Source organism: Oryzias melastigma, linkage group LG6, assembly GCF_002922805.2.
Source record: "Oryzias melastigma strain HK-1 linkage group LG6, ASM292280v2, whole genome shotgun sequence".
Taxonomy (NCBI): Eukaryota; Metazoa; Chordata; class Actinopteri; order Beloniformes; family Adrianichthyidae; genus Oryzias; species Oryzias melastigma.
In genome coordinates, this window is record NC_050517.1 from 5093035 (window position 1) to 5108736 (window position 15702).

General features: G+C 36.5%; 1 protein-coding gene across 13 annotated transcripts in view; it reads right to left on the reverse strand.

Annotated features, from left to right (window-relative positions):
• Positions 1 to 15702, reverse strand: part of cep290 (centrosomal protein 290) — an 81936-nt gene that overhangs the window by 56078 nt on the left and 10156 nt on the right. For all 13 annotated transcript variants that reach the window (XR_004947995.1, XR_004947996.1, XM_036212195.1 and 10 more), the window contains 11 exons: positions 13740 to 13922; positions 13362 to 13451; positions 10204 to 10326; positions 7463 to 7586; positions 5424 to 5593; positions 4930 to 5092; positions 4720 to 4820; positions 4566 to 4632; positions 2145 to 2236; positions 707 to 782; positions 472 to 605 (listed from right to left, as the gene is read on the reverse strand). Coding sequence is in view for 11 of the 13 variants with exons in the window: in XM_036212195.1 (XP_036068088.1) it covers positions 472 to 605; positions 707 to 782; positions 2145 to 2236; positions 4566 to 4632; positions 4720 to 4820; positions 4930 to 5092; positions 5424 to 5593; positions 7463 to 7586; positions 10204 to 10326; positions 13362 to 13451; positions 13740 to 13922 (1323 nt within the window). In the remaining 2 variants the exon portion in view is untranslated. The remainder of the gene's footprint in view (positions 1 to 471; positions 606 to 706; positions 783 to 2144; positions 2237 to 4565; positions 4633 to 4719; positions 4821 to 4929; positions 5093 to 5423; positions 5594 to 7462; positions 7587 to 10203; positions 10327 to 13361; positions 13452 to 13739; positions 13923 to 15702) is intronic.

Below are 15702 nucleotides of genomic sequence, written 5' to 3' on the forward strand. Positions count from 1 at the left end.
GGGTTTAGTGCATGTGCAGCAGAGCTGTTGATGAAAGAAGATCATTCATTCAAACAGAGTCTGTCCAAGACAGTTTGATTGATTTAAATGGAGAAATACTCAGAAATGATAAACTAAATGATTTCTGATTACATTTGTTCTCTTTCAGAAGAAAAATGACACACAGACATGTTAAAAACAAAAAAAAAAAAGGATTTTCATCAAAGGAGGACTTTAACTCACCAACAACATTTACAAAAGAGCAGATCAAGTTATTTTCATATTTTCTGGCTTGAAACTGAACTCTGGTCTGCTCTCTCCACATTTCGTATTTTATTCGACCTGTTTTTTTCATGGTTGAAGTCAACATCTCTTTTAGCCAGAATGGACCAAATAAATCCCAATGAAAGACTTTAAGTAAAGTTCACAAATGATTCAAGCTTTGAGACCTCACATGGTTTTTTAAAACATAGTAAATAAATAGACACTTACTCCAGCCAGCTTCTTCATATGAGCATTAGATGTGGCTTCAGCCCACGGAGTGGTCTGCTGACTGTTCCTCATTGCTGAAAGAACATCTTTCAGTGCTGCCTCCAGGTCTCCCTTAACCTTTGACAATTCATTCACTGACCATCGACACACAAAATAAAAAAAAGGAAAAGTGGTCTGAGGTATGAAAGACACATAAAGATGAGGTTTTGATAGACACTTTAGTCAAGGATCTTACATTTGACTTGAAATTCAGTCTTGTTTAGCTCCAGCTCTCTTTCTTTACTGCTCAGTTCTTTCTCCAAGAATTCATTCTGGAATGAGACAAATCCCGTATGTAAAGGAACACTAAACTACTGTTGTGAGGTAAAGCCACAAGCTTGAAACACAAATTATCTACAGAAAGTTTCTCTTGTTTCTAATCTTGGGTTAATCTATTTTTAGCTCCAACAAATGACTGTATTCAGCACAGGAAGTCTGCTCATTTTATTACCATACATCACTTTTCTCCACGATCATCTCATTTTATGCTATCCTTCAGGCATTAGCAATGCTTTTAAGTTAGCATTAAATAAAGTGGCTTTCTTACAAGTTAAAGCTGCCTTTCAGCTCAAATTGATTTTTTTTGACAAAATGTATAATGAAAATGTCTAGAAATCCCAGTTAAACTGGACATCAGACTAAAACCAGGACTCCATGTATCTGACTCCTTCATAACTCTTTACTCCATTTCTGAAATTCAATTCAGTGTATTTACTACGATGGCCCTGAAGAGTAAATCACAACAACTAATTCTTCAATGCAAAAACATATTTCAAACGACAAGAAAAAAAAGCAAAACACAAAAAAAAACCACATTGCATTTTATAAATCAAAATTCCAGGAACTAAAACACAACAGAAAAAAACAAAAACTTAATAAAAATTAAATGTTTTGGAAAACAAAAATAATTTCCAGAAATCCATTTGAAATATTAAAAAACAAAGCACAAGAAGAAACTGGAAGATGTAGAAACTGTGGGACAGCAATGATTGGATGATAACATCAGCATCGATTCATGCCAGATAAGGTTCAGTTAAAATGGTGGACAAACATCATCATCCAATCAGCAACGTCTCCTAGTGCCTACTTCCTCCAGCTTCTGCTTTTGTTTTGTTTTTTTAAGATTTCGTTTCTATCATGGAATTTACTTTTGCTTTTCAAAACATTTCATTTTTATTTTACTTCTTTTTTATTCTTTTTTTGGCTTCAGATTGTTTTTAATTTTAAAATCTAATGTTTATTATTATTATTGTTGTTATTTTTTAACTTTTAAATTGTGATTTTCTTTATGTTTTTGCGTTGAGGGATTTGTTGGTGTGATTTGCACTTAAAATTCATTATGAACATATGAAATTATGTTATATCATCATTCTAACAAGGGCAAATGTTCTACTACCTAATTTTGATACCATATTTAAAACAGTTTTTTTAAAGGTGGTACAAAAACTTCAGTGTGTACTCTTCAATTTCTCAATTCCATAAAATTGACCTTATGCCTGCAGTATAGTTTTAAACAAACTAAATTTGAATGATCAGCAAATATGTTTTAATCGAAACCATGAACTAATTATCTAACTAATAAAGCTGTTTATCCATTTATTTTATTTTGCTTGAAGATGCAAAGATGGAGTTACCTTGCGTCGAATGTCTTCATCCTTGTTGCTGAGTTTGAGCACAGCGCCCTCATCCAGCTCCAGACTTGTGGGGGGAATGACTCCAGACACAGCTGATCACAAGCACAAATTTATCGGTAAATCACATTATAACAGTGTTTCAATAAAATACATTAAAGTTACAAAGATTAAGGCGTCTTTTTGCAAACTAACCAGAGTTCATTTCAATTTTCAGACAACCGTTCACTGATTTGATGTTTGTTTTTCATCAATGTGACCTTTACCAAATCCTTTTACTTTAGCACAGCTGCTCTGCAATAAGCAGCTGAATGAAACAGCAGAATAAAATACAAGGTAAGCTTGGTTCTGCTAGTTTCAGTATGTCATCAGTGGCTTCTATTCTTAAGGACTATTGCTTAAAACAACGACTGTAAGCATTTAAAGTGAATTTCCACGGAGATTAAGTTTGAAGCAGGTTAGGTTTCACCCCACGAAGCCACTAAATCACTAAAATGAGAGGACACGGCTGTTATATCATGAGTATAATGTAATATGCAATAATGAGGGTTAACTAACTTATAAAGGAGAGTGGCTTAACCCTTTAACTGCCTGCTCAACCAAATAGTGGGGCACATTTAGACAAAAATGTTAAAAATATTGATTGTGTGTATTACTCCCAAAGGTACCTAGGCCCTTTAGCAGGGGTGATAAACTCAATCACACAAGGGGCCAAAATCCAAAACACACCTTAGGTCGAACAGGATAAACATTTATTGAACACTAAAACTACATTTTTAAAAGCATAACTTTTTAACATAATTATGAACTAGATATATAGCATTACCTGTGATAATGATAGAGTGAATGCTGTAAGCTGAATTTGGCTACAGAAAATGCTAGTGCTGATAGCTGAAAACGCTGAAATTGATAGCTGAAAACGCTGAAATTGATAGTTGAAAACGCTGAAATTGATAGTTGAAAACGCTGAAAATGATAGCTGAAAATGCTGAAGTTGATATCCAGCAAATATAAGCTGGATGCCAAATTAGCCAAAAAACACTTAAAAAAGATCTTAGGTTAGCCAAAACAGATAGCCTGTCGCTGAAAAATTAGTTAAACTTCAAAATAGCCTATAAAACTGAAAAAAGCCTAAACTACCTAAAACAGCTAGCCAGTAAATATTAGCCCAACTCCAAAACAGCCTGAAAAACTAAAAGAAAGCTTAGATTAGCCAAAACAGCTAGGGCATAAATATTAGCTAAACTCCAAAAATGTCTAAAAAAACTTTAAAAAAGCATAAAATAAACAGCTAGCATGTAGCTGAAAAAGTAGCCAATATCAAAAAGTGCCTAAAAAATCTCAGTAAATACCAAAATAGTCTAAAAAATGAGCAGAATGCCAATTTTTAAAACTTTAAAACAGTAACTTTTTAACATAATTATGAATAATAAAAAGGCAGGAATATTATTCCAGAATATATGAACTTAAACCTTAAATAACTTTCAATATTTTACTCTCCATAAAAATATATTTTGTCAAAATGATACAAGTTAGAAATGAGCGCAAGATAACATCGGGTCATTAATATCAATAAAATAAAATGATCTGGAGGGCCGGATAGAATTACCCCGAGGGCCGGATCCGGCCCTCGGGGCCTTAACTGACACATATGCTCAAATGGGACATTGAAGAAAAAAAATGAAGTTAAAAAAACTTTTTTTCCCAAAAATTGATGTAAAAGTATATATTTTTCTGGTTGCTAACTGATGCGCAACAGATAGTAACCAGAAAAAAAAATGTTTTACTTCAATTTTTAGAAAGAAACATTTTTTTACAGTTACTAACAAGAACAATTTTATTTATAAAAACTTAAATAAAAAAATGTCTGGGTAGTAACTGGTGCACACCAAATAGTAACTTTTACAGAACTTTATGTATTTAAAATAAATAAATTAATACATTTCACTTTCTTTATTTAATTTTTTTAAACTTCGATGTCTCTTTAGGGGGAACAAGCAGCAGAAAAAAACTAACTTTTTTTATATTTTTTTTTCTTTTTGGGGTAGTTAGAGGGTTAAGTTTGGTTTGTTTTGATGACATTGTTTCCCATGGAAATGCTGAGCTGCAGCTCAGAGAGGAGCGACCTTTTCACTTGTTTCTCTCTGGTCTTCAGCTCATTGTAGAAACACAAACAACCACTGTCTCAGTCTCAAGTCCAGTGACATTTAGCCTAAAATGCCCAGGCTGTTACCTTACCACGGCCTTGGCGAAGGGGTGTAAACGTTAAATAAAGGAGGTAAAAAAAGCAAATTGAGCGACTGCAAAAACATTTCAGCATCACAGATGTAAGCTCTCACATTTACTTAGTCTCAACAGCCAAAAACATGGCAAAATATTGTTAACAGACAGTTGGATTCCATTTAATTCCACTACTTAAATCACCTCTTTCTTTCACAAGGCGCCTGATTTGTTTCTTTAGCTCCAGCCGCTCCTCTTCCAGTCGCTCAATCTAGAAACAAATCAAGGAGTGAGGTGAGCTGAGAGCACTGATGTCTGTTTCACAGCAAAAGCTAAAATCTCACTTATCCCATTTCACCTCTTTGGTAAGTATTTGATTTTCTGCTTTGTATTGCCGTTGCCTGAGATCCCTGGCACGTTTGAATTCTGTCAGATTCACTTCTTGCTTTGGCTCCAGACCTGGCCACGGACACAAAACAGACAAAAAGGTTTATCTCACAGCCGTGGATCAGTTAGAGCTTCTAGGAGAAACTAAGAAAAGAAGACAGTTTTTTTGAGGATTTCTGACCCAGTTTCTCCCTGAGACCCTCGTTTTCATCCATGAGATCATTGATTCTCAGCCCAAGCTGGTTGATCTCTTTGGTCATGGCCTCAGCCTCACAGTCTCTCAGTCTAATTTGATTATTACACTCTTTGATCTCTGCAATGGCTGCTTCCAGGCCGTAAGTGCCCTGCAACACAGAAACAGGGATCTAATTACTCATCCATCAAAGATTTCTTGTCTTTACTCCTGAACTTCCTAGTTTCTGTCTCATCTGCTTTTGAGGGAAGTGTGGATGTAATTAGTCGTGCTGACAAACAAGTACTATGCATGCAGACCTCAAGAGTATGCAGATCACACCACAGTCACGTAGCCATTTAAAGGTCCCCATTAAAGCATGAACAGACAGCAGGAAAAATAAAAATCACAAGCTTCACTTCTGGGAAATGAAAAGTAAATTCATTAGACTTGGATGAAAACAAGTCTTGAAAGTTGATGTTAAAAACAACACCAAAACTTACAGCCTCATATTGACTCAGGCGGTTTGAAGCTTCTATAAGAGCTCGGTCTTTCTCCTCAGCGTGAGATTCTGCCAGCCTGAGGGCCTGCTCTGCGTCCACTGCTCTGCTCTCTGCAGCTCTCAGCGTGGACTTCAGCTCCTCCAGCTTTCTCTGCTGTGAGCCTGAAGAACCTGGAACAAGAAACGCTCTTTGTACCTTGTGGGCAGAGAATCATATCAAACTGGCAAAACTCTGAAGTGGAACGTTGCAGGGCTGGGGATAGATTAGAATTTCAATTTCAACAATTTGATACACATTTATAAACATTTGTTCAGAAATACTTTTATGATCTATATATGTTTTGAACATATTGATATGAATCTGATCCAGTTCACATCCTGTAAATGTATCAGTGAAATAATGAGATTGTTAATATCATCCAGTGTTACATGGATTCTCTAAAGGAGAAGTTCTAACTAAAATGTTCAGATCATTAACATTGTAAACATTGTTCTGCTTCTCCTGGAGGACGTTTCAGTTTGGACACTAGGTGGAGATCACGCTATACAGTCCAGAAGAAGAAAGAATGAGCAAAAAACTGTTTTAGACCAGAAATGGTTACTTTAAAAATATTTCCTTTAAAGAGTTTGGACAATTCCTGCCTGTGAGTTTATAAAGATGTTTATTTAGTCAGAAATGTATGTTTAGGTCAACTGAGCGTTAGCATTAGCCGTCCTTTGGGAAATTCCATTATACGTTATGCGTTAGCATCACTTTAGCTTTATGTGCTAAATCGATTTTTATTTTTTATGAATTGATTATTGATCTAAGCTTAAATCTATTCAAATTGATCAATCAATTTTATCAACCCAGCCCTAGAACATTGCAGGTCTGATCACAACTATTGAACCATAATATTTACCGGTGAAGAATTTACTGACTTACTTTTAAATTATCAGTTATTATGAGTAGAATTTTGAAATGTAATACCTATCAAAAATTCGATATATGTTTGTAGGATCTAAACTGTCTTGCTAATTGACTGTTTTATTCCAGTAGCTGTTTTTTGGCTGTTGACTGTGTATGAGAACTGGACTGAATGACCCCTCCCCCCTTGTGTTCCCAACAGGAAGTACTTTCTGGCTCCAGAAATCTTCTTCTATAGAGAAATAAACAGTTATTACTCAGTTATTCTATTTGTCAGAATAAACATTCTTTTTCCGATACATTTTTAGAACATGTTTTGGATAATCCTCATTTTTCATATTTTTTTGTAGTTCAAGTTATAAACTGACTAATCAGATGCTTCAACTTCAACGCTCAAAAAGTTTGACAGATTCTCCGTAGCCTGCTTTCAAGGGGAAGGGGTGTGGCCTTCTGACAAGCTCACTCTTGATTGGTGAGAGTGTTGAGATATAAATGTTAACTAGGACCAATCACTGCTTACTAACATGGCGGCGACCATATGATAAAAGAATGGTGGCTGAATTGACTTTATTTGTTTGGAACCGGAGGTAAGGCATTTTCTACGGGTGATGTCACACTAACTCGGTCCAGTTCTCGTCAATAGTTTTGGCCTACAGCTTTAATAAAAGTGTTGCTATCCCAAATGTCAGAAATCAAAGAAAAGATTTTTGCTTTTTATTTATCATATTTACATTCAGTATAGATGTTTTTGTCAGTATTACAACACCAAATATTAAAATAATACTAAAAATCTTAAGGTCTTGATTTTAGTCTTTCGTTCTTTGAAAATATTTAAATTACAGATAAATAAAAACATAACTGCACTTCAGTCTCTGTAATGACTTATTTTTTCTTATTTATGCCAGAATTTCACGTAATTCTTATTGTGTGAGAAAAGTCCTTATTCCCCCTTTGCCTCGTTTTGTGTGTTTTTTTTTATTGTTTTCTTTTAGGAACATGAAATTTTATGAGCATTTTCTGTTACGGTTAAAAAAGTTGGCTGCCAGTGAGATGGGGGTGGGGGCTCTGTAAACTCCAGTGATCGCATGTAGTAAACTATGGTTGGTATGTTTGTGGACAAGAGCTCCGCCCACCTCTGTCTTTGCTAGTGGACGTCTTCAGCTCCTGGATGAGCTGGGCATGCTTCTCCATCTCTCCGGTATACTGCTCCACCTGCTCGCTCAGCATCTTGATTTGATTATCACGCTCTTGGACGGCCTATGGGGCATTCGCCGTTTCACAAAAAAAAAAAAAAAAAAGAGAGAATTTATGAGCCACACTAAAATGCAGCACGCCTAATTATTGGCACTTGAAGCTGTAAGAAAATTTATTGAATAAAAACAAGGACAGTCTAAGCATAACAGACACATGATGGATTAAACTTACACCACAGAGCTCATAAATGACCTGGCCAGGATCAGCGATAGAGATGAAAGGGAGGACAGGATGATAAGGAATGAAGGAAAAATGAAAAAGCCAGAGAAGAAATATGACATATAAACAGATGGATGAAAAACAGAAATATATTCTCTCCAAATCAGAAGACTGCATCAAGCCATGCAAATACCACTGAAATAAACACAACGAAAAACAGTGAACATCTCATCAAGAGCAGCAGAAAACGGTTTTAACCAGAAATACTGTTAACTAAGATAACATTTCAAACAATTCAAACTACTTTTTAAACATTTTAACTAAAACAACAAAGGAATTAAACCTGCTTAAACAGTCTTTTTTTTAATCATTTTTGACCATTTTTATCATATTTAAATCTATTGCTTTAAGTCAGTCCGTGTTCTGTCACCAAACATTAACCTGAATAACTCAAATTTAAAAGTACTTTACTAAAATGACATTTAGATAAAAAGCTTTGACTTGAGATGAAACACTAATGTTCGAGAACAATAAATAAACACAGTAGCTACAACATTCATCCCTTTAACCAAGGGTGCCCAAAGTGGGCCCTGTGGGCCAAATTTGCCCCGCCAAGTGGTGGCTGCAGAAGCTGGGGAGTGTTTAGTTAAAACCCCTTATCCGTTTCTCGTTGATTCTCTGTGGCAGGGTGTCAAACTCAATCACGCAAGAGGCCAAAATCCAAAACACTCCTTAGGTCACGGGCCGAACAGAATAAACATTTATTAAACACTATAAACTACATTTTTAAAACTTTAAAACTGTAACTTTTTAACATAAGCATGAATAATAAAAATGCAGGAATATTATTCCAGAATAAATCCATGTAAACCTTAAATAACTTTGAATATTTTACTCTCTATAAAAATGTGTTTTGTCAAAATTGTACAAGTTAGAAATGAGCTCAAGATAACATCGAGTCATTGATAACAATTCAATAAAATGATCTGGAGGGCCGGATCCGGCCCCCGGGCCTTGACTTTGACACATGCTCTACGGTGTTCCAAAACTCTACAGCTGGTGCCGTTAGCACTTTCTTTGCCTGGAGTTATGGGTAAAACAACCCCCTAGTGAGTCAGCCCAGGCTTTTTTGTGTTAGAAATTCCCAAGAGCCTTCATGGTCACTTCTGATGCTTTCAGCTGCTTTTTTCAGTTAGCCAAGATGGAGGGACAACAGCAAACGGATAAAGTCTAAAGAGCAGCTCCACGTCTCTCTTTAGGATCCCAGTTTACTGTTTTCATTGGAAGAAAGTCTGTTTAGCTTGCTCTTGTTTTTCAAATAAAAATGTCCAGTGAAGCCTTACTGTTAAAGCTTTCAAAGACAAATGTTAGTAAATTTTTATTCTTACTCATGAGTATTACGTTAATGAATACAGATTTTCTACTTTTATCTCATGACATTCAAAAAAATATTTGGCCCTCAGACTGGGATCCCATTTAGTTTTTGGCCCTTTGAGCGAAAAAGTTTGGGCACCCCTGCTTCAACAAATGAGATCGGATTGTTGTTCTTTGATAAATTGTGACTGCCTTAACAACTGAGACAGAAGACTGCTTCTTGTTATTTTTTTATTTTTTTTTGTCTTAGTGTCTTTGTCTTAGTGAAACCTCCAGATTCTCCTGGAGAAGCTGGCCAGAGAACAGAATGTTTGGACATTTTTGCTTAGATGGATGGATGGATGGATGGATGGATGGATGGATGAATGGATGAATGGATGGATGGATGGAGGGACGCACAGATTGATGGTTGGATGGAGGGAGGGATGGATGGATTTATGGATGGAGGGATGTAGGGATGGATGAATGGATGGATGGAAAGATGGATGGATGGATGGAGGGAGGGACGCACAGATTGTTGGTTGGATGGAAGGAGGGATGGATGGATGGATGGATGGATTTATGGATGGAGGGATGGATGGATGGATGGACTGATGGATGGATGGATGGATTTATGGATGGATGGATGGATGGATGGACGGATGGATTTATGGATGGATGGATGGACGGATGGATTTATGGATGGATGGATGGACGGATGGATTTATGGATGGATGGAGGGATGGGTGGATTTATGGATAGATGGATGGATGGACGGATGGATAGATTTAAATGTCTTATTGATCTAATCTATTCAACTACACGAAGAGAATCCTATTTAAATCAAACATTGTTAATGACACCTTTAGTAGTCATTTGTACAAAGATTAAATAAAAAGAAAAATAAAGCCTGATGTCTGACACATCTACAGTACTGAAAGCATTTTTCAAAAGCTCTATAATAAAGTAAACTTCATCTGTGAATATTAACTTTGTTCCTTCTCGTGAAGTAGCTAATTAACAGACTGAAGCAGCAATGTAAGCACAACACTGTTCCACAGTCCTAAAGGATGAGAATGTAGAGAATTGTACAGATTCAGAGACAGACCTGTTGCAGAGCCATGACGTTGCTTTTGTCCAAGTCTAACTGAGCTGATCGTAGTTTTTCTCGCAGGTCTCGAATCATTTGTTGGTAAACCAAAATCTCCTCATCCTTCCCTGAGAGAACTCTCTGTGGAGGAAAAAAACATTCAAACTGGTCAAACTGTGTATGTGTTCAGACAGGACAAGTGTTTGGGTTTTTGAACTTGTGGGCAAAAATCAGTGCAATATTTCTGTAAAAATTGTGACACAGAAGAAGTATTTAGTAAAAGTGAACAATGAGTAACCAATAATAGCCAAAAAAAACCATTGAAATAGGTTGTACCGATAACAATAAAAAAGTCGACTAAAAGGAATCTTCAAACTTACAGTTTCTGAGAACAACAGAAGAAATCGTAGAGCATGTCAGTTAGCAATAGTCTTTAAAGACCTACTCTGATGAAAATGGTGTTTTTAACATGTTCTTGCGAAAACTGTAGAAAATGACACCATTATTTAGATGTAGCCTAAGAAACGCATAATCATAACAAAAAGACGACAAGGAACGCTTTCACAATCTATGGAAAGATGACGGGAGTGGGTCATTAAGGAGTTTAAAGGATTGTGGAGAAATTCAGGAAAGGAAATGTATTATTTTGCTGAAAAGTATGTTTTGCTCCTTGTCCTGTTTTAAAATTTCATTAAAAAAATTGTTTTGACCCTAACCATGTAAAAAAAAAAACAACTTACAATCACGTGTGCAAAAACTGAACATATTAGGATGAACAGCTTTCTGCTAGTTGAAACAGACATTTAAATTGATTAATTTAACCCTTTAACACTGCAGATTCAGTGTTTATGTTCTTTGACTCATTGTAATTTTGTTCAATTGTTAACATGAGCCGCTTTTCTCCTTCAGAATTTTGTCCTCCATTTTCACAAAATGGGACTGGCTAAGAACACATCAACAATGGCCAAGCTAACTGGGTGGTACAAAGTAAAGTAGCAGCTTCGTTGAGTCCCCTTTAGGCTTTTCCAAACCTGGAAACAAAAGCTAGGAGTTTGATGGTTACAGACTTAAACATTTTTGCCTTTTTTTCTACTATTTTTCCTATAAGAGCAAACTTTTGTGTGTTTGTTTTACTTATGGTGGACTCAAATGTTCTGGCCTGAATTCATCCAAAACATTTCAGTGAGTTGCTGTGTTTGCTGTATGTTACCGTATTTCTAATTATAGATTTGACAAAATATATTTTTACAGAGAGTATATATTGAAAAATATTTTAGGTTTAAATGTATTTATTCTGGAATAATATTCCTGTCATTTTATTATTCAGAATTATGTTAAAATTTTACAGTTTTAAAAATTTAACAATGTCAGTCGTCATTTAAAAGTGCCACTTTTTAAAGTTTTAAAAATTGTCATTCTGGTAGCTTTTTGTACAATTTTGGCATTTACTAAGATTTTCTAGGCTATTTTGGAGTTTAGCTAAAATTTCAGCAATTGGCAATTAGCCAATGTTTTGGCAAATTTAGGATTTTTCTAGACTTTTTGGAGTTAGGCTAATATTGACATGCTAGCTGATTTGGCTAATTTAGGTTTGTTTCAGTTTTTTAGGCTTTTTAAAGTCTAGCTATGTTTTGTTACATGCTAGCTGTTTTGGCTAACCTAAGTTCTTTTAGGTTAATTTGGCAATTAGGGCTGGCTTTCAGCTTCAGCATTTTCAGCTATCAGCTTCAGTGTTTTCAGTGCTATCAATTTCAGCATCTTCAGCGACTTAATTCAACTTACAGTATTCACTCTAGCATATTCCCAAGTGATGCTATATATCTAGTTCGTAATTATGTAAAAACGTTACAGTTTTAAAGTTTTAAAAATTGCCATTCTGCTAGTTTTTGGACTGTTTTGGCAATTACCAAGATTTTTTAGGCTTTTTTCAGGTTTTTATGCTTTTTTGAAGTTAAGCTATTTTTTCGGCTAAATGCTAGCTGTTTTGGCTAATTTAGAGTTTTTTCTGTTTTTAGGCTGTTTTGGAGTTAGGTTAATATTTCAGCTAAATACTAGCTGTTTTGGTTAATATAGGTTTTTATTCAGTTATATAGGCTTTTTTAAGTTTAGCGATTTTCTCAGCTACATGAAAGCTGCTTTGGCTAACCTAAGTGTTTTATGCTAATTTGGCATCTAGCTAATATTATAGTTGACTATCAGCTTCAGCGTTTCTAGCTATCAATTTCAGCATCTTCAGCTATCAGCACTAGCATCTTCATCGGTCAAATTCAGCTTACAGCATTCACACTAGCCTTATCACAGATAATGCTATATATCTAGTTCATAATTATGGTAAAAAGTTAAAGTTTTAAAAATGTAGTTTTAGAGTGTTCAATGAATGTTTATCTTGTTTGGCCCGTGACCTAAGGTGTGTTTTGGATTTTGGCCACCTGTGCGATTGAGTTTGACAACTCTGACTTAGAAGGATGGGTCAGAGAGCGGTTCCTGGTTCTGAACCAGGGTCTCCTTGGGTGCGTTCAGACTGAAAATTTGTTCTGGATTATCGGTGGAAAAGAACTCTGGGTTCACTTTAAGCAAAACAAATGTATCCAGTCTGAATATACCCTAAATCAGGGGTAGGGAACCCTGGTCCTTGAGAGCCGCCTTCCTGCATGTTTTCCAATATACCCTGCTCTGGCATGTTCTTATTGGCTGGACACACCTGAACCAGGTAATCAGTCATGAGTCTCTTCTCATGACTGATTACCTGGTTCAGGTATATTGGAAAACAAGCAGGAAGGTGGCTCTCGAGGACCAGGGTTCCCTACCCCTGTCCTAAATTAACTAGAACAAAATGTAATAATTGTAGCTACTATTTAAACACTGTATTGGGATCCTTCCAAGAACAAAGAAGTAAAGACCTTGAAGTTGTGGTTTTCTCTATGAAGCTCCCAAACACTCAATTTAACCCGAAAGTCTGGCAAACTGAAGTCCTCTTGAAGATCATTGGTTGTTTAGCTAAACATGTCTAACTTGGTAGCAAGTTTTCTTGTTTTTTCCCCCCCGTGTTCCTCTGCAGGCTCAAAGTCAAATTTAGTAAATGCACAATATTCTCTGTCTTGTTTGAAATATTCTCAGTGTAAAAGAGAAAATGGAGAAAAAAGAGCCCTTGAGGTGTTTCTGAATATAAAACATACCTTCCACTCCTCCACTTTAGCGTTGACTGCAGCCATAATTGGGTCATTCTCTTGGGTCATCCTCTGAATCTCGTCTGCTAGCTCTCTCACCTTCAGCAAAAACATTCAAAAACATTTCAGTGCCTTGCAGACAGAAATTACAATTTTTGCTTCACAAAAAATGAAAGAAAAATATGGTTTAGTTAAGAAAAAAAAGCAGATTCCTCATTCTGGCCCTGTCTGATCGTAACCCTTCTGGTCTTTGCAATAACCTTGGAGAGAAATAATGAATGCTGCCAGCCCAGCTGAAATTTTTACTTTAAAAACCACCCACAGATGGAATATGAATAAACACAGAAATGAGAAAAAAACAGTGAGTGTGGTGTCAGTGATCCTGACTTGTAGCTTCGCATGATCCCTCTCTTGACGTAGTTGGTCCACAGTGGAGTCGGTCTGCTGTACGACGATCTTCATCTTGTTGTACTCGTCAGTCATCTTCTCCATCTCCTTCACAGACTCCTCCAGGCTTTTCTGCATCTGCTCATTCTGTGTTTTCAGGTGTGCGTTTTCGTCCTCTGTTCGCTGCAGAGTTTAATTAGATAACAATACATCAATCATCCGCAGGACAGAAAATAAATATATCTGTGGAGGCCAATGAATTCATGCATGCAGTAAATCACTGGAACAAAGAGGAGGTAATAAAATGGGGAAAAAGCCATAAAAAGGAGTTTAAAGTTTAAATGAAAACAGAAGTTATCTTGCCTTTTTTGGCAGCATTTAATTGTAGAATCGTTCTTTGTCAAGGCCCCCCAAGTCTTTAGTAACTGTGAAATTTGTGCAATTGCTAGTAAACTCAATCAACTGGTGTTTTCCATTTTCAAGATCTGTTATGTTTTCTTTCATTGTGGAGTTGGAGCCTATCCCAGCCTTTACCACTACCAATTACATTTAAAGACAATTAGCATAAAAATATTTCTAAAACCATGTTTGTGTCAGAATTCCTTTCCTCACTTAAATAAACTAAATAGTGCAGGATTATCTAGAGCCCTGGATTTTAAAAGCAATTGGGACACCAAGTACACTAAAAAAATGTGACGTCAATGATTTCCCAAAGTCAAGCGCCTAATAAATATGAACATTTTAAGAAAACTATTGATCCTCTATGATGAAAACATGAATAGGTTATAAGAAATACATTTTCAGTCAACAAAATCATTCAAATGCAATGCATTGTGGTCTAAATCTGCAATTCTAGTGGGCATCGATGCACACTAGTTTTTTCAGAGAAACATGGGACATCTCTAGTGTCAAGAGTTAGAGCTCTGTCTCCTCCTCTATCACCGGCGGGAGCCATCTCCAGAGTACTGACTGCACCTCATCTCCCAGCAGCCCCAGCACACAGGTCCTGGATGCCGCTCAGCTGTCTCGCATTTGCCAATCACCCACAGGACACTTAAAGGGTAACCAAACAGGGAAGTTGGAGGCTGACTCCACCCACAGCCAAAATTTGAAAATCCAGTCAGAGGGGTGGGGCTGGGGAACAGGACTGTTATCACTGGGTGTGTTTGAGATCATGCAGGCAGACGCAGCGCTGCACAGATGGCCTGGATTCCAGTGCATGTTGGATAGTTTTGACTCTGACGTCACTTGTCAATCATCATGAAAATATCAAGCAAGAGGAGGGTGCAGCTGGAAATCTAGAACTGCGTTGGCTGAAAGCCACCTTAAAGACCACAAAACAATGCATTGTGGGAAACGACAGTCCTGGGAGTTCTTGAACTTCAATGTGATGCCGATCAGAAATAACTGGCGCCAAATGAAGGAAATCTTCGCATTTTGTAAGTCTTTCTAGAAAGTAGTGAATCACTGATGTAAAAATGAACAAGATTTAAACTCATCTGTAGTTATGTGTGCTATTGTTGCCTTTAAAAGTTAACTTTAATTTCAATTTTATTTATTTCTCTTTGACAGTGGACATTAAATGAACCCAGCGGCTATTTGTCTTCTGTTGTCCGCGGATAGATGTTAAAAATAATTATAAATTAAACAGAATGTTAAGGACAACCCAGACTTCCTGTTCTTGTTCAGTCCCACTGTTCACTGTTATGTAAGGCGCTTTTTCCCACCCCAGCCTGCAGCCGCCTGGCCTCACCGACGATCCAGATGAGGCGCAAGTCATCTCAAACACACCTCTTACTGGAGCTGCAGATCATGATGTGGGACTTCTGAAATGAGGCGGGACTTAAATTGTTTGAACAATCACAAAATTCAAATGTAATACCTCAATTCAACCTGTAGGGGGCAGCACATGGACAGTTTTTGCCTATATTTTCAAGAATTAAACAAGTTTATTTTAATTTGT